Raw genomic sequence first — 18,794 nt, forward strand, 5'->3', positions numbered from 1 at the left:
CCGTTGCCACCTGTGGTTAGCTTGGTTTAACCATCAAAATGTAGGTTTTCCTGTGTCAGCTACTGTAATTGCTTATTGAATCGGGCACGTTTCACTCTATCCATTTTGTCAGTGTCTCCTATATATCCACCAAGAAGTCAAAGACATTGAACTGCCTTTTGTGTGGTTATATTACAAATATATTGGGTTTTTAAAAAAATATTATTTTACCTTGTAAGTTAGTGTTGAGGTTAACCTTATGGTGTTAACTTATCTTAGTAAACCACTTGGTAAGGCTACTTCCTGTAATGAGGCCATCTGGAGTTTGCAGACTACTTGATTAACACTTGGAACTAAAGCCATATATACACATGTACATGTTTTTCCACAGTACAATTAATATTATTATCTGACCGACAGAATGCATTGCATTTTGGTTGTGTTTTATAGTCAACGATACCAAATGATTCAAACAGTTTTTAAGCTCAAAATGGCATATAAAATGTATATATCAAATCTAATTTCGAATAAACGTTTATCTGACGTTACGAGGCAGATACCGACCCCTGGGCCCTAGTCCTCTTCATGAATAATCTGTCGATTTTTATTATAATAAATTGTAAAAAAAACTTGGTTGAAATATTTCTCTGTGCATATGCTAATTTGTTTCAACGGGGTAAATCAGGTTTTATGTCCTATTTTGAATTTCATTCTTAATTGTCAACAATTTTTCCTAAAAAAAATGTCATTGTTATACAATTTTCTGGACAAGTTTATTTCAAACTATATATACTTTTGCTAAAATATGGATTGGAATAAAAACAATAAAAAAAATACTATGTATTTAAAATGATATGTAGAGTGCCTTTAATATCTAAACATCCAGTACATGTAAATAAAATAACTGTATTTGCATACATATCATTTGTGATAGCCTCAACATTTCCGTCGGTTAATTAATTCAGAAGGGACTAATTTACTTTCATATTTGCAAGAAAAATATCTTAAAAATCATTTTTTTCTTCAGATTTTAAAATTATAGTTTTCTTTTAATGGATACAGTGAAATAAATTCTACAACTATTATTGTGATTGCAGAGGAAATCACATGACGTGGCATGTTTGTTGAAAAGCTGTCCTTTGACAGTTGGGTACTGTATGTGTTTTTTTTTACGATAAAAGTATGTCACTTTATATGAAATTTATCATGCATTTATCATGCATTGTTTCTTGGAAAATGACAGATATCTAGAGATGACATTTTGTGACATTAATGTTTTTGTTGTTGCATTATGTTAATGATCAAATAAACATCGCAATTGAATTCGCAGTAGCAAAGGCTTTTTTTTACATTTGTCTGTATTTGAATCAATGCTTGTATAAAGCTCTGTTTACACTATCAAAGTTTATGTGACAAAAAATGTGATGTATTAATGGCAAAGAATGTATTATTTCCTTTTTTCATGTCCTGCGCTCCTGAATATTAGACTGGCGGAATTGGCAATGCTCGAGCAAATCGAATGCAATTGATGTTTGGAACCAATTTATTAATAACTAAAAATTAATGTATGTTCTTGGTTCACCTGTACTTTATCTTCCTACATTTGATCAATTTTGTAAAGGCTTCACCAAACGGGCATGGAAAACGAGAAGGAAAAGCAACAATGAAAATGATTAGTTCTTTGTTTTTTAAATCCTATATTACTTGTTATTTTCATATTTTGTACATAATTTAGTTTCCTTGTCAATAGACTTATTAGTGGGAAACGTGCTTTAAAGATGTATTGTCCCCCAAAAACATGAAAAATGAAGATTAATTTAATCAGACTTTGAATATGTTATTTTGTAGTTTTAATAAAGTTAATCACTTCCATAGAAAAAAAAACGAAAAAAAAATGTTTTCACTTATAAAATGACAAAATAAATGGTTAAATTCAAGCAAAAATCCATTGGCTGGCAGCCAATTTGACCATGTTTTGCTTTAAATTAGATTTTTTTCAAGTAAATACATTTTTTTTCGATCCAGTTTTTGGTCAAAGTTGATAACTATTAAGTTACATTAAAGTGGAATATTCAACAACATTTTTTATTTTAAATATTTTTTCAGGGGGACAATACATCTTTAAAGAAATATCGCGATTAAATATTAAGAACACTGAATCTAGGAAGCTGTACATGGAACATTTATTGACCAGGTCATTCTAATGACATTAAAATTCAATAAATTAAGTAGAATAAGAAATATTAATAATGAGATAATTCATGCAAAGTTATGTACACACATTTTACTGTTACTGTCAGCCACAATTAGCACCATTGACATAGGGCTTTAAAATATTAAAATACCACTTATTCACAACTAAACCTACGAAAGCTAAAATCTTATATGTTGTTATATTTTATTACATGATTGGCTAAAAACCACAAAACGTTGGTGGCCCTTAATTGAAGCATGGATAAATATTCTTTACTTCATGATTGGAGGGAGATTTTGGATTTATTTTCCATTTTATTGTTTACTTATAACTCATGGGCTTAAAATAGGTAAATTACTATACCAACATTCAAACTTATACTAAACCTACCAAAACTAAAATCTTATATATTGTATTATATACATAAACAGCTAAAAACCACATTGGCGGTTCTTAATTGGAGGGAGATTTTTAATATCTTTTGCATTTCATTTATTAAGTATAACTACGCCGCCAGGTTTTTCAACTTGTCAAGAGTTGAAACTTACTAATATTTATTATACAAAGCATTTCACATGTAAACTGACTCTAGTTGCTCAACTTCTCAAACCATCTCATACTTGTTCATGTTGATCATACGAGCTAGACAGCATGTCAGAAAAACACCAAAGACCTGTAAAAATAGATAGATACATATTTGTATAATAATTATACTCTACTGTAGCATGACTGGAGTTAATTGCAATAAGAAAATTACTCAACAGTTTTGCACCTTTAAACTTGCCATTGCGTAAGTACTAAAGCTCTGTCTACACTATCAAACGTTATATAAAACTTTTTACAGAAAAAAAATGTATATGCCCATATATGGACATGACGATGTCATATCACTACCATATTTGGGCACATCACACTTTTTTCAAACTAGTTTGATAGTGTAGACAGAGATTAAAATGGAAATTAACTTTCATTTAACATGAATGTCACATAAATTTATATTTTGACATTCCACCTTCCTTGACAGAAAAAAAAAAGATTACAAAAAGATAAGGATATAATGAACAAAAGTAAAAGATAAAGTTTACAGCAACACTTTGTATGAAAGGAAACATGAGATTTGTTGGTTGGTATGATTTCATCTTTTTCAATTTTGAGTAATGCCAATAATCGGAATGATTCACTACAACCAAATAGGCTTTCTCTCACAGAACAGAGTTTATGGAAATATTCCGATTTAAATGAATGGTGTCATACCAGAAATGGTTGTTCGTGTTGCATAAAGTACATATATATATATCATTGTTAGGCATATACTCTGGAAACAACATCAGTAGGCCTACAGTAGGTATGAAAAACAGGGCTGATGTCTTTATAACAATATTTAAAGTTTAAGTTGTGTTTTTTTGTTATGTGTTATACTCACTTGGAAGAAAGCAAATCCAAGAGCGCTACCACCGATGACGGACATGTTATTTCCGAGAAATCCGCTTACCTTTGAATAACAACCCTAAAGAAGAAAAACTCAAAAGTTAGTCGTACAATTAAATTCTACCAATTCTACCTACTGTACCTGTTAAATCATTCAATCATTTCAGATATTTTATATGAATTTTGGTGAAATAAAATACATACATTTATCGTAATATCGAACACTAGTATACTGTAGATCAGGAAAAGTATAAAGTAATTGTTTGCATTAGTCTAATATTTTTAAACTGTTGTTTACACAAATTTAGACATAAAATATCAATCATAGTGTCTAGACAAACAACCCCCATTTATTCCTCATTTGTCTACTGTACAAACTTCAATGCAGATCTACATTTAACTTTAATTTGGTTGTTTTTTTATCAATAAATAAAAATTTCTCAATTTGATGAGGTATTTGTAACCTACATATTACTTCTTGAATGATTTATTTGGTCATTTTTAAATTTTAATCTGTATATCAAATATGTATTATTATTATTTGTAAAATAATTTAATCTCTTCTCTTTAAATTGGCTATTTCAACTTATTTTATCGTCATATAATTATCACTTTAATTGCATTAAATTTATTAAATAAAAATCTATAATTAGTAATTATTACTAAATTATTTTTAATTATAGGTAGGACCTATTACATGCCATAGTAAAAAGCAGTTAGAATGTCTTTGTGTATAGTACTTCATTAGGTAACTATTAGCATCCTATCAACAGGATATTGGCAATTAGAGCACAAATAGACAGAGTATATGTGTTTTTATTCAAATAAGAATTAAACACACCTTCGACTTGTTAAAGCTATGTGAAAAGAACAACGATACTCTGTACTGCAAGACTATATTTTTATTTGATTTGTGTGGATCTTACTATCACACTTTACGGTATTTGCCAAACAAAAGTGGGTTCAGAATTTCTTTAATGGGGGTAGGCAGTAGGCTAATAATAGAGAGTGCATAAGACTAGGCCCCAGGTGTTTCAATGTGCACCCCAACACAGAAGCCCCAGGGATTCAACGGTGTAATAATGATTTGACCATTTTAATTTGATTATTAATTTAAAATATAAATTGTTTAATTATTAGTAAAGTAGTTTGTCAAAAATAAATAATATATATGATATAAAGAGCTGTAACATTGTGAGGCAAGATGGATTCAAGGTCGAGGGGACACCACTAGATTTTCCCCAGCTGAACTCACTGTAATCATCTATCTTAGATCAACAGACTGTGGACATAATAATATTAATATTATTCATTGTTATTCCATTCTAAAAGGACATATTGATTTCAAATGACATTTAAGAAAGTCTCTATTTATATTGATAATATCATATTACCGGTAATGTAGACTTTAATATTTATTTAATTTTTCATGGCTTATCCTCAGAATATATTCTACACTGCAGTCCACTCAGCTGCATCTTTCCTTCACTTATCTATACTGTATTTTTATATTCCTTTCTGAGAATATACGTCCACAATTTACATACACATACAGAAGCATTGATTAAGTTTGTTTAATATGGCTATCCTACTTTATACTATAGAAACAGTACAGGATTCCATTGGAAACAAAAATACTAAATAAAATGTTCAGAAAGAATGCATTATATTGATAACGTAACTGTATACTGAAAAACTAAAATCATAACTTTGTTTGTTGTTTCTTTGGGCGCAGGCAACAACAGTGATTTCTCCCTTGTCCACTTATAAATAAAACATAGTTACATATTTTAAAACCAATGCTTTAAACCCAACCAAACCAAACCAAAAAAAAACTAAAGTGACCAACTGCCATTACCACCAAAGTACTATACCTACATATGTTTTAAATAAGATAAGAGTTGAAGATTAAATACTTTATACTACTGTCTTCTCGGAAAACCATAACCAGTCTACACATTTAGCTCATATGGACTTTAAACATGGAGTAAAGAATATTCTTTACTCCATGCTTTAAAGAACCGTAGTAGTAGTACATTTTTTAGATGAGTAGGGTGTTACCCCGGTGTACTAGTACACATACAGCCACTAATCATAACTGGGCCCTCTGGGAGAACAGTCTTTGACTGAAGAGGCTACCCAGTATAAAGAAATTATAATAATTTAAAAAAAATACCAATAGATGACCTGGGTTTTTTCTCATTTATGATAATAAAACAGGAATTCATGAAAACATACTTTCAAGGTTTACAGCTTTTCACACATAAATAACTCATCATTATTATGACATGCATAGTGAGGTCATCCATGTTAAGCCTCTGTTTGTCGCCCAGCAGGCTCAGCTACAGGAACAAACTGTGCCTTCCGTCTGACCTTTAGGCCTTTCTGAAATTTGCATATCACAGGCCTGCATGCTTTGTTTAAAGACCGCTTGACCAACAATGTGTTAACAATTAATTGTTTTCCTATTTAAAATATATTTTGACTTATAATTTTCTTTTGAAATGCGATTCATAATTAATCACACTTTCGTATTAACACATAATTATAATATCTAACAATATTTTTTGATTAATAAATATAGCAATTTTAATTAATCATTGACGTAAACAAAAATTGTTTTTTACGTGATAAAACTGGACAGTATTTTTTTTTTAAATTAACCAGAGGCCTATTCTCTGGAAGTTCGTTGGTTTTGTGTAAAACTGTTTTAATATTTCAAAGATTTTATTAATCTTTATTTTTAATCTAAAATTGTATTTCTTCCTTATGAAATAAATAAATGTTATTTTGAATTGCATGACGCATAAAAAACTATAATAATTTACTTATTTATTTTTACTCTACTGTATGTTTTCTCTATTCATGATTTCTATGTCATCTCCATTTTCATCTCTCTTGATTTTATTTGAATACATTCTCACTCTTTAATATCTCTTTAACCCATGACATTTGCAAAATCAACTATCAGATAAGTAGACGATACATTAAATATCATCCCTCATTAGCAGATACTAGTATATGATCTCAAAATGCAAATTAACTTTAATAATTACAGTAAATCTGGCTATCGTAGACAATCCGTTCTTTCACGATTTCACAACTTTAATTTCTCTCATTATAAAAAAGTCTGCGACTAAATTTCTAGTTCGCGTCTGATGCAAGACAGTGTATATATCGTATAATGTAACTCTCGGTTTACTAAATCACGTTTTTATTTTACTAACTAAACAATCAATTTTGTTCTGCTTGTCATAATTTGACAGGAACTTTAATTTCTCTCATAGAATATGCCACAAAAAAAGTGCTTGGAATAGCTATGTATAATATGCTTTGCAGTGTATTATACTAAATGTTACTTGAATTCTCCTATTACGAAACCACAGTTTATTTTAGCTATCGTCTTTTAAGCAGAAAATCCATTTTGTTCTGCCATTCATAATTTCACGACTTTAATTTCTTCCATATAGAAAATGCCACGATAGTAATTTTTTGCTCGCTGTAATAACACATTGACGTTTAGTATCCTATAATGCAAATTAAATTCTCGCATTACTAAATCACCTTTTTATTTGGCTATAATCAGACAATCCATTTAAGTTTGCCATTTGCAATTTCACAACTTTCATGCCCATATAGAAAATGCTGTTATCAAAATTGATTGGCTAGAAGACGCATTGCAGTGTGTATAATACTATAATGTTAAGTTGAATTCTTAGATTACCTAATCACCGCAGTTTTATCAGCAAACAGAAATCAATTTTCTTCTGCCAGTCATAATTTCACAGCTTTTCCTTCTCCTTTATTATCATACAATATGCTCAAATAAATTTATTCAAGTTCACTATCTATAACTGAGACACAATTTCTGTCTTTAAAATGTAGTATAAACTTTCAAAGCATTTTACTGTATTTTTATAATTATGAAGAGACATCATTCTTTAATTCTTCAATTTATCATACAAAAATTTGGCAAGAAAACTTGCTTATCAAATGTTCCCTTCATTGAAAATGAAAGACAACATTTTACTGCTGAAATGAAATTGTATATCCTGTACTGTACAGTATTAACCTGTAAAAAATGTAAGTGTCCACTTACATAATTGGTGAACTGGATGTTGGGGTGCTTACGGGACAAATTGAAGGTTGCCCGCAAGTTAATATACTGTACAATGGTTGAGGAAAGATAGGGTGGTGGGGAGGGTGAGAAGGTGGTGATAACAGATGCGCAAAGTATTTGCTGGAAGTCATACATTAGGAGCCAGAAGATTTAGATTTTTTTATCTTTTTAGAAATCCATTAATATTATTATAACAATATATCAACTACAAAATATTATTTCAATTGTTATCAAGATTCAGGCTCATAGAATGTTTTAATCGAAAAATATTTAACTTCAAACAGATCGTTTATTCAACTGAGCACAGTTATCCAATTAAAAATAATGTCTTTCTACTTACCTCTGAGTACATAGTCTTGTTGGCAACATCAATTTCAATTGGTGTGTGATTCTTCTCTCCTTTCTGACATCGTTCTTGATGAACCTCCTCATTACAACAGCTCCATGGTAGAGTAGCGTTGCCGTGCATATCTTCCCATTTAGTTCCATCAACTATCCAATCGGTGTAATTGTTTGTGCCACAACATTTCAACTTCAAAAATGTTACATAATTATTATAATTTTTTTTGCAGTATTATATTTAGTACTTAAATTATTGAAAATTATTGGATGACATGAATTGTTTAATTGTATTATTAATTAATGTTAATTATTGTTCTAGATCTTCCGGTATGGCAAATTGAAATTACAGAAGAATTTATTTTTTAATGAATGTCTGTGTTGACAGAAGTACAATATATGCCAATTTTAAGGAAAGAATGTTTAGTGCCTCAAGTATGGTCAAAATTAGTGCCACTGGTTAGGCTTCAAGAATTAGTGCCCACTTTAGGGTTAAACATAGTAAAGGAAAGAATGTTTAGTGCCTCAAGTATGGTCAAAATTAGTGCCACTGGTTAGGCTTCAAGAATTAGTGCCCACTTTAGGGTTAAACATAGTAAAGGAAAGAATGTTTAGTGCCTCAAGTATGGTCAAAATTAGTGCCACTGGTTAGGCCTCAAGGTTTAGTGCCCACATTAGGGTTATGGTCAGTAATGAAAGGTTACAGCCTCAAGTAGAGTTACATTAGTGCCACTAGTTAAACATCATCATGATGATGCCCAGGCTCTAATTTCTTTAGCTTTTTTTTAATTATCTCTTACCCTTGATTGTAATTTGTCTAAGTAGTGATCATGTTCTGTCTTGTCAGCATAATCTTCAATTGCTGTTTCAAGTCCTTCACGGAAGCTGTCTTGCAGCTATAAACAAAAACATCAGAATATCAAAAAACAATTTTAAATTTTAAAAGGCCATATTTCATGTTGTTGTTCACAGGTTACAATATTGTATAAATGAGCATAAACAATGTTCAAAGTTAAAAATTCTATATAACTTACTGGGCTACGGTATAAAAACCCTGAAATTCCTGCTGATAGTAGCGATACAAACACTATAAAAGTCAGCACACCAAACTGAAAAGGAATACAAAGTTGGATTGTAATTTGTAACCGAATTGCACTTTATAGTACTCTAGTCCTAATCCTATACTTTAACACTTAAGTAGACAAAAGTATGATTACGTTTTCAAGTACTGAAAGTTGACAAAAAAATTGTGATCAGTGTAAAATATCTTCGTTTAGTATGATATTTTACAATAAAATATATTTTGCAGAGATAGTAGGCCGATTCAATATCATTTAAATATACAATGAATTCAACAAAACCTGCCAGAATGGATATTTAAAATACTGTGTAAAATATTCACATTAAGTTATAGTAACCAGTTTATAATACATTTCTGCTTTCAAATTGAATATCATGAGGAAAAAGATACAAAAAAACGAAAACAAATAATGTTTTAAAAAAAAATACAAAATAAATGGTTTAAATTCAGCCAATATTTTTTTTTTCTAATCTTATTTTTGGTCAAAGTTAACTATTATGTGGCATTAAAATGGCATATTCAACAAAAACATTTAAACAAAATTATTTTTTTCAGGGGGCAATACATCTTTGAAATTCACATAACTACAGTTATTTAATACCAACTCAGGAAACTGTGTTTTCCACACTTAATAATATATCGTGACCCAAGATGTCCCCTTTATGTACTATAAAAGAAGCAAAGCTGACAAGGTGTAAACTTGCGCATTATCATATTTCACCAATTAATATGCTAAAAAATGTCCCCTTACTATAGGCTACAAGCTGATGAGGTGCACTTGTACATTATCATATTTCACGAATTAATATGCTAAAAAATGTCCCTTTCCTATAGGCTACAAGCTGATGAGGTGCACTTGTACATTATCATATTTCATGAATTAATATGCTAAAAAATGTCCCCTTACTATAGGCTACAAGCTGATGAGGTGCACTTGTACATTATCATAAACGTCATGACTTATTATGACACACGCATTATTTAACAGCTTTGTGCCTAACATTCTGAACTCTGTGCAGGAAGCAAGCAAGGATTTGAGGAAACAATTAATTGATGGGAAAATGTGTGTGTCACATGTGTGCCTAACCTCACAGTAAAAGAATGGAAAGGACTTTTAAATTTTTAATTTCGTCAATTTTCAGAAAATATTATTTTTCTTATTTTATACTTTCGCTAGTCAAAAATGATACTGTATATAAAAAGGGGACCATAAAAAGTACTTCTCAGAGGCAGATCAAGGTTTATTTTAAAAGGGAGTGGGGCGGGGGAAGAGGTGCTAACAATTAATTTAGTCTGTCAAAAATGTTATTTTTATTAGCTGCTAATATTTAATAAATATAGAATAGTGATTATTTATAAGTACAGCCAATTAACAGTGAAAACAAAACACTGACTTTTAATAATATTACAAAATTTATGAAATACAGAAGTACAGGTTGAATAAAATATACAATGTTTCATTTAGAGGTCTAAGTAATCTTTTGTGCATCATGTGTATTTTTAATAATATATTGTTTGAAGGCATGGTGAAATCAAATGTTGATATAAAGTTCGCGGTACACCACATATATTAATTCCGAGAAGAACTGTTGAGTTTCTTGACGTTTCAATCAATCGTCCTCAGGAGTGATCAAAGCATATTGATTGAAACATTGAGAAACTCAACAGTTCTTCTCAGAACTAATATATGTGGTGTACCGCGACCTTTATATCAAAAATAGTTGTAATAAGCAATACAATAAACAATGAAAAAGATGATAATGTATTATACATATAATATTGTACGTAAAACAGATTGTTTATAAAAAGTTGAGATTATAATTGGCAAAGGCCTATAAAAGAAGCAAAAATTATATATTGATTGATTGAATCAGGCATCACTATAAGCAAGGCTTTAAAATGTGATGTCCTATGTAAGAATTAAAAATTGGAAAAAAAAAATTGACATTAAAAATCTTAATCTATTGTGGTATATTATAATGTTGGCAGCGGCCATAACAAATTGTCTTACAATACAAGATGCCCATAAAACATCCCTATATTCCTATCTAAATAAACAATTTTTATTCTCCACAAACTCAACTTGTTTTTTTTGGTATCAATAAGTTACTCGGTCACAGTACAGTATGTACAATTGAGACAGTGATGACAGAATGTCATTAAATGTATTTTCCATTTTTTCAATTTGAATACATTGTCACCTTTTCACAGGTGAAATCTGTATAAAAGTGCTAAATTTTCTGTAAATAATGTTCATTCTTTGGTTAACATCTCCAATTTTCTAGTTACATCTTCGTTTTTCCTTTCCGGTCACAGGTGAGTGATTTGAGCCATTATTTTATTTTTCTTTTGTCTTAGGCCAATGCCAAGTTTTCAAACTATATCTACTATCACACTGATGATCAACACATTGTCTTTCCTAGGCCTAGTTATAATAACTTATTGATAATTTCCCCTTATTATATTATATTCATCATAACTCGGTCAGAGGTGAATTTTGTAGGCCTACAATGCCAAACTTTGCTCATTTCTTTCATTGCGGTATTCTCAGCTTCTTAATGTGGTTGCAATACGTGTGTCTTACCACCAAGATTTTTCTAGTAATAATTTGTCTGTTTCGCAATCATCCATGTCACAGGATGTGGAATTGGTACCCATCATACCAAAAAACCATTGTTACTAAACTGAATGTTGATTGGTTAGATTTGATCTATGAACTCATCTTCTCAACTCAAGTTACAATGAATCATTATTCTAACATTGGCCTAACATTACAGTATGATGTCTACAAATAAACACTCCACAGTGATGTGATAACACACTTTTGTTTACTGTTTATTTGTGAAAGAAATCCAGAATAAATTGAATTAATTACTGTCACAGGTTCACACACAAAACATCATGAGTAAGTTAATCATGATCAACTCTGAATGTGAAAATGAATATATATCATTCCAAACTCACAGCTGTAAAAATTGGAATAATTATGTAGTTTTATTAAAAACTTTCATTCTTTATTACTATTCAGGAAATTTACATTAGGTCAGCTTCCTTCCTACGTAATTCATGTCAATTCAATGAGGTATATAAGGATACATTACTGTACTAAACTTTTATTAGATAATTTACCAGATACAAAACTTACGTATCTTCATGGTAAAAAGCATTCACTTATTAAATAATCTTAATCTTGTTCGAAAATATTTCTATGTATTTATTTATAGCACACTTTTTTATTTTTGGTGAAATTCAAAAGTTATTGTACAGCTGTGAAAAAGTACATTTTTATTAAATTCATATCATCTTTTTATTAAAGATGTACAGTATTGTCCCCAAAGGCCAAACAGAAAGAAACAATGGAGATTAATAAAATCAGATTTGGAATATATGCCATTCACTTCTGTAGAAAAATTAAAGCGAAACAAAATAATGCATGTCACTTAAAAAGACAAAATAAATGGTTAAATTCAACCAAAAACTTGTTTGTTTTCAATTACAGTTTTTTCAGGTAAACAATTTTTTTTCCATCTTGCTTTTGGTCAAAGTGAACAAATATGTGTCATTAAAACGGCATACAAAAAAAAATAAATTTTAATATTTTTAAAACAATAAACATATATTTTTTTAATGTGTTTCTTACCACTTGCAGCAACCAAGCGTAATTCCTCCATGTAGCGCAGAGACCAATGATTCCTGAGGCGAACATAAAGACGCCGGTACCAATTAAGGCGTACGGAACTTTAGAATAATCTGACGTAGATAACGCCAAGTACATCTTAAGTTCTATTACGCCCCATAGGCCGATTACTAGCATTGTTAATCCCATAATCTGAACAAAGATAAATTATAAATAATGTTTTTAAAAAAATATTATAAAGTCACAGAAATCAGTTTTTGTGTATATTAAGCATTGACAATTGAATTATTCAGAAAAACATTTTATAAATTGAAAACAAGAAATTACATTTAATTCTATTAATTAATGTGATCGTAATTATCATAAGTAATGGTATTATTTGTTCTGAGCAAATCCCTGCTTTTTACAATAAAATTATGTGGTTTATTATTCGACCTCCATCAGTTTAACCTGAGATGCTACGTTGCACAACAAGACGGGAAGCACTCACAAAGTTAAGACAACGTCAACCAACGAACTTAACTCGGATTCGCTTCCGATCCAAAAAAAATTATCATATTTCTTACCATAAAAACTAGTGTAAAGAAAGTCAAGAGCAGCTGCACCAAAGTCATGGTGGCCGTGGTTTGCATTCGCTTCCCCATGGTGTAAAAACTTCTTGGAACAATGGACTTTAAAACTTTAATACAATGAAAAAGCAAACAAAAACCCCGACTTTTCACTCTCCAGTTGTTTGTCACCAATTCTTTTATTTGTTATGCTTGACTGAGTTTGCGTACTTAATAATAGAGGGCGATATACAATTTTCAATTAAACTCTTGACATAATACAGAGGGCGGTATTGCAGATAAATCTATTGGAGATCAGTGAGGCGTGACATGTAGCATGTTTCTTGTACACAGTATTCAATGTGTTATTGTTGTGTTGACTTTTTCACTGTTTGAATCATTATTCAGCCAATATTTGAAGCAAATGTAATGTAAGTATGTCATGTATATATTGAGTGAAAAATTGAATTGTTTTTAACCATAATACTAACAACAAAAATGAAAAATTAGAGACAGTTCTCCAAGGGGGCATACAATTTTAAAAAGTCAGCCAGCAGAATACATCCGTCCAGGGTCCATAAAATGACTAGGTACAGTAGGATAATATATGTTTTATTGCGATATTTTATCTACATAAACACACCAATGAGTCCTTCCAATTCATCGACCTCTGTGCAACTGTTATTGAATTGCAGATGACTTGTAATGTATTTGATAGATTAATTAACCTGTTATTATTGATTGACAGAATTGGACACAGTTGACAATGGGCCATTGTCTTGATGTTTAATCCAGTGTTTATTTTCTAGTTTTCAGTGATCAGTTGTGACAAAGATGAACAATATCTGCAGAACTAGAGTGCTCTCTGCCCTAATCAGCACTTTACATACAACTAAAAATAAACTTGGCAAAGTTTATTTGTCAAGCAGATCTACGCTTAAGTTGACAAATACGAATCTCACCCAGATACATGTTCTTAGACAACATTCTACAGGTTTTAGTGTTGTTAAAGATCAGCTCTGCGCACAACATGAGGATTATCTGGAGCTTCCTGTAGAGGGAACTGTGCCACTAAAGATTCCGTATGTTTGGCTACGAGATCATTGCAGGTACAATTTTTATGACGTCATTTATTATGTTGATATAATAAAGCAAACTTTATATCAAAATTTGATTTCGCCATGCAAACCTTTAAACAATATATCATTTATCTTTTCTAGAATATTTCAGTCATTGTATTTTAAACATTTTATAGATACCGTAAATATTGGATTTTAAAAGATAGTGCTAGGCAGGTCACTATTTTAATATTTAAACCTAATGCAAGATTTAAAAAGAAAATTAGAAATTGTAAAAGTTAGAATTGTAAACAATTGGATTCAATAACAACCATTTATAGTGCAAGCAAAGTCAATAAGTTTATTTAAAATGAGGACTTTAGAAATTTGGTCTGACCACCACCTTAAGCTCTGTCTACACTATCAACCTAGTTTGACAAAAAAGGGGTGATGTGTCAAAATATGGTAGTGATATGACATCATCATGTCCATATATGGGCTATATGGGCACATCACATTTTGATAGTGTAAACAGTGCTTTAGTTGCCCTAATAGTATGAAGCTCAGTTATCAAGTCCTAGTACCTTCAATAATCTTCTAAATGTGTTTTTTATCTTTTTGACTACAGATGTTCAGAATGTTACAATCATAAAACAAATCAACGTCTATTTGATTCATTCATTATTGATGTTGATGAAGCTCCAGTCAGTGTTGAAACTTATGATGGCGAAATAAAAATTACATGTAAGCTTGATACATTTTCCTTAGATTATGTTATTTTAAACAGTGGCAGATCCAGGATTTGAAATAGTGGGAGGGGCATGGCCTAAATGTAGTGAAATGTGCTGAACTTAATTTGATGTCCTATCTTTTTGTATTACAATTTGTGAATTTTAGAGGGGGACCTTCCCCTAATTTGGTTATTATTATAATCAATTTGTAAAAACTAAAACTAACTCAATCAATGACATTTGAGTGTATAAAGGATAGGCTAAAATGTTCTTACAAATGAGATAGCAGCAAACTTAGCAGCTACATAGCTGCATAAATTTAAGCTTCTTCATTTATTTCTTTTCCATTCATGTAGGGAAAGACACCCATGTAACCACCTATAACTTGTCTTGGTTGAAGCAAAATTCACCAGGTTCCAATCTACAAGATAGTGTGAAGAAAATATTATGGAATGGTGAACGAATCCAAAAAGAAATGCCAGACGATGTGCCTTATAAGGACTTTATGAATAATGATGAATCACTTAAAGAAGTGCTCATGAATATTCATAAGTATGGTTTTGGAATTGTTGGAGAGTGCACACCTACTGAGGCAAAAACGGTGGTAAGTATACTTGGAAATATTGAATACCTGTATGGAATAAATTGTCTGAAACTGATAGGTACACTGTAGATGTAGTCTTTTGGTAGGAGGACACATCTTCAAGGTCACACACCTTTCTGAATGGTTATGAAATCTACCACAGCACTGATTTAATTAGTTCGGTTTGTGAGCATGTGCAAGTGCCTGTTCTGCCTCATTGATTTTGTGGTGCCATTTAGTACCATCAAAACCTACTAATTTTAACATGTAGCAATTATACAAATATCATTTAATAGTATTGTACTATCAATCAATTTGTAGGAAGTGTCTGAAAGAATAGGTCATGTCCGGCCTACATTTTTTGGAAAATCATGGGGTTTCACAGATAATGAAGTTTTTGACGATACTGCCTACACAAGTGATGCTATAGGTCCTCACAATGATAATACATATCTGCTAGAAGCTAGTGGGTAAGCATAGAATTTTACTATTATTTGTCTGAGATTCGTTGGTAAATCATATTTTTTCACCATAGATCTATTTTTAAAAAATAGATTATTAACTCCATTGAAATACAAGCTAAAAAAGCAAGCCACCGTGGCAAAGATATCATCGGATATGGCTGTTTCAATCATACATCATTATCTAATCAGACACTGGTGTTTGAAGACACGTCAATGAATTAAGCTCTGTCTACACTATCAAATTAGTTCAACAAAAAAAGTGTGTTATTCCCAAATATGGTAGTGATATGATATTCTGCCTATACATGGGCACATCACCTTTTGTTGTCACATTAACTTTAGTCACAATATGCCTTTATTGCAGCATTATAGCGTATTAACACAAACAAATATGGTGACAATTTTGGAGAGTTCTGCATTTAATTGATTACTAGTAATGGTAGACTCATATGATGAGTCTTGGATGCTTGAAAAGAGGAGAAAAATAAAAACTGTGACAGATCTATGACCTGAACCAGGATGCTGGGAATGGTATATAAGCAAGCTATAGTCGCACAAGATTTAATTTTCAAAAATCTCTGTTTCTGTATTGCAGTATTCAAGTGTTTCATATCCTTCGTCATGATGGGGAAGGAGGTGAAAATCTTCTGGTTGATGGCTTCAATGCTGCCAGCATTCTTAAACTCAAACATCCTGATTATTATGAAGCTTTGGCTCGAATCCCGATACGAGCTGAATATATTGGAGATGGTCATGAAGTTATAAGTATTATTAATCTGATTCAAGAAAATAAAATCACAAAAGAGATTGATGCTTTTCGGTGAGTTAAAATTATGCACATTTACCAAACAAATAGTTTATTAGTGTTTTTTTTTTAAGTGATTGTGTATCGTATTATTTTGTTTCCATTTTAACAATTGAAAGTGTAGTACTGTATTACGTTTTTCATGCTCAGCTTTTTGGGGAAAAAATGGAGAATTTTTTTTGATGCGGTAGGCTAGTGAATATTACGCTTTATTGAGTATAACAGTCAATTACTTCCCATACAACTCATATGTATTCATTGCTTTTATATTAGTAAATGATAATAAATTGAATGACATAGATTTTTACTTGCTTATTTGAAGCTGAGAACCAAAACACTTTTATATTTAATGAAAGTTTCCAGTTACAATAATTCTCCAAAAACAACTCTTCTCCAGTAATCTGAAATGTTGCCCTGCCTTTGCCTAAAGCTCTGTCTACACTATCAAACAAGTTTGATAAAAAAAGTGTAATGTGCCCAAATATGGTAGGGATATTACCTACGTCACATATAGTTTGATAGTGTAGACAGAGCATAATACTGAAATAATAATCTTGGTGCCGACATTCATTTTTGTCCAGGACCCTACACTAGTATATGTACACGGCCCCAGGAAGCACAACCATGAGTTGAACTGGGCCTGAATAAAGTTGAGTTGAATTTATTTTATTTATCTTATAGGTACAACCCTTTTGATCGAGCATTGCTTTCACACACCTCCTTTGAAGACACCAAACTATTCTACAAGGCACTTAAAGCTTTGTCTGCAGACATTAATTCACCACTGAATGAACTGAGGATCAGATTGACACCTGGCCGTGTCTTATTTGTTGACAACTGGAGAGTTCTTCATGGAAGAAATTCCTTCAATGGCAGTCGTGTCTTGGCTGGATGCTACCTTCCAAAAGACCAGTTGAACAGTCGTTTAAGAACTATTGCTGGTTTAAATATTTACTAAGTTTAGCACAATCAAAAAGAAATAATTAGAAGTCTTGCGGTTTGCGATGACCTACGACCTTCTACGTCAAGTTAATTCATTGTACACATGCATGGATGTTGCTTCCTCGCTTTATACCATGGCACAGTTTCTTGATTTTTAGGTCCAGGTGAGGACCGAGAACAATGACACATCAATTGGTGGTCTCTGCTTAAAGTCTATTTTTAGACTTATTTTGACCACCATCCACATTTATACTTAATTATTTATAAAAGAAATGTATTATTTGTGGAAATCAATAAAACAACAACAAACAAACAACAACAATTGACACGACCTAACTAGTTCCTAGGTCGTCTACCGTTGCCAATCAAAATCTCTATTTATTATGACAATATGCTTGATAAAAGAGTACTTCCCAGGTTTTACTATATCTGTTAATATGAAATTATAAAAATAAGAATTTATTTTATTTTGTATATATTCAGTATACAAATACCCATCACAAAGACTAAAATAATTAATAAAAAGATAATTAATCCAATAAAAATTAAATTGATATTACAATTTATTTAAATTTTAATTTTTACCATAAAAAAAAACAAAACACCTGTTGATTTCCAACAACAGTATATTTTTACAATTTACAATTATTTTACACTTGTACAAAATTTTAATTTATGTACTAATTTATAGTAGTTTTATAGTAGATATTCATTTCTAATGAATAATAGATATATATGTATATACAGGATACTGTATCAAGGAATTATTACACTGTTCTTTCCAAAGTTATTATTGTTTGTTATGGTAATACATATAATTCTTGAAAATAGAAAATACTGTATATAATATAATTTTATTTGGTAATTACTTATGTACTATACTAC

The 18,794-nt window shown here is 30.8% G+C and overlaps 2 protein-coding genes across 2 annotated transcripts; one reads left to right on the forward strand and one right to left on the reverse strand.

Moving 5' to 3' along the window:
* Positions 1-2,140: 2,140 nt before the first annotated feature.
* On the reverse strand, positions 2,141-13,534 carry LOC144842948 (tetraspanin-7-like). Its single transcript, XM_078699571.1, has 7 exons — positions 13,345-13,534; positions 12,782-12,970; positions 9,095-9,169; positions 8,861-8,956; positions 8,062-8,253; positions 3,597-3,680; positions 2,141-2,846 (listed from the first exon to the last, which is right to left on the reverse strand). The coding sequence occupies exons 1-7, from the start codon at positions 13,420-13,422 to the stop codon at positions 2,778-2,780; spliced, it is 783 nt and encodes a 260-aa protein (XP_078555697.1). The 5' UTR covers positions 13,423-13,534; the 3' UTR covers positions 2,141-2,777.
* Positions 13,535-13,681: 147 nt separating this feature from the next.
* Positions 13,682-18,567, forward strand: LOC144842945 (trimethyllysine dioxygenase, mitochondrial-like). The gene is made up of 7 exons (XM_078699567.1): positions 13,682-13,757; positions 14,136-14,435; positions 15,013-15,128; positions 15,472-15,719; positions 16,020-16,168; positions 16,758-16,982; positions 17,649-18,567. The coding sequence occupies exons 2-7, from the start codon at positions 14,161-14,163 to the stop codon at positions 17,923-17,925; spliced, it is 1,290 nt and encodes a 429-aa protein (XP_078555693.1). The 5' UTR covers positions 13,682-13,757; positions 14,136-14,160; the 3' UTR covers positions 17,926-18,567.
* Positions 18,568-18,794: the final 227 nt, after the last annotated feature.

Source organism: Antedon bifida, chromosome 5 (genome assembly GCF_963402885.1).
Source record: "Antedon bifida chromosome 5, ecAntBifi1.1, whole genome shotgun sequence".
Classification (NCBI taxonomy): domain Eukaryota; kingdom Metazoa; phylum Echinodermata; class Crinoidea; order Comatulida; family Antedonidae; genus Antedon; species Antedon bifida.

Bases quoted from the DNA above. Each gene is read 5' to 3' on its own strand.
- LOC144842945 (XM_078699567.1), top strand. From the start codon at position 14,161: ATGAACAATATCTGCAGAACTAGAGTGCTCTCTGCCCTAATCAGCACT. The intron at 14,436-15,012 runs GTACAATTTTTA...TTTTGACTACAG, and splicing joins TGGCTACGAGATCATTGCAG to ATGTTCAGAATGTTACAATC. The intron at 16,983-17,648 runs GTGAGTTAAAAT...TTTATCTTATAG, and splicing joins AAAGAGATTGATGCTTTTCG to GTACAACCCTTTTGATCGAG.
- LOC144842948 (XM_078699571.1), bottom strand. From the start codon at position 13,422: ATGGGGAAGCGAATGCAAACCACGGCCACCATGACTTTGGTGCAGCTG. The intron at 12,971-13,344 runs GTAAGAAATATG...ATCTTTGTTCAG, and splicing joins TCTTTACACTAGTTTTTATG to ATTATGGGATTAACAATGCT. The intron at 8,957-9,094 runs GTAAGTTATATA...TTTTGTTTATAG, and splicing joins GGTTTTTATACCGTAGCCCA to CTGCAAGACAGCTTCCGTGA.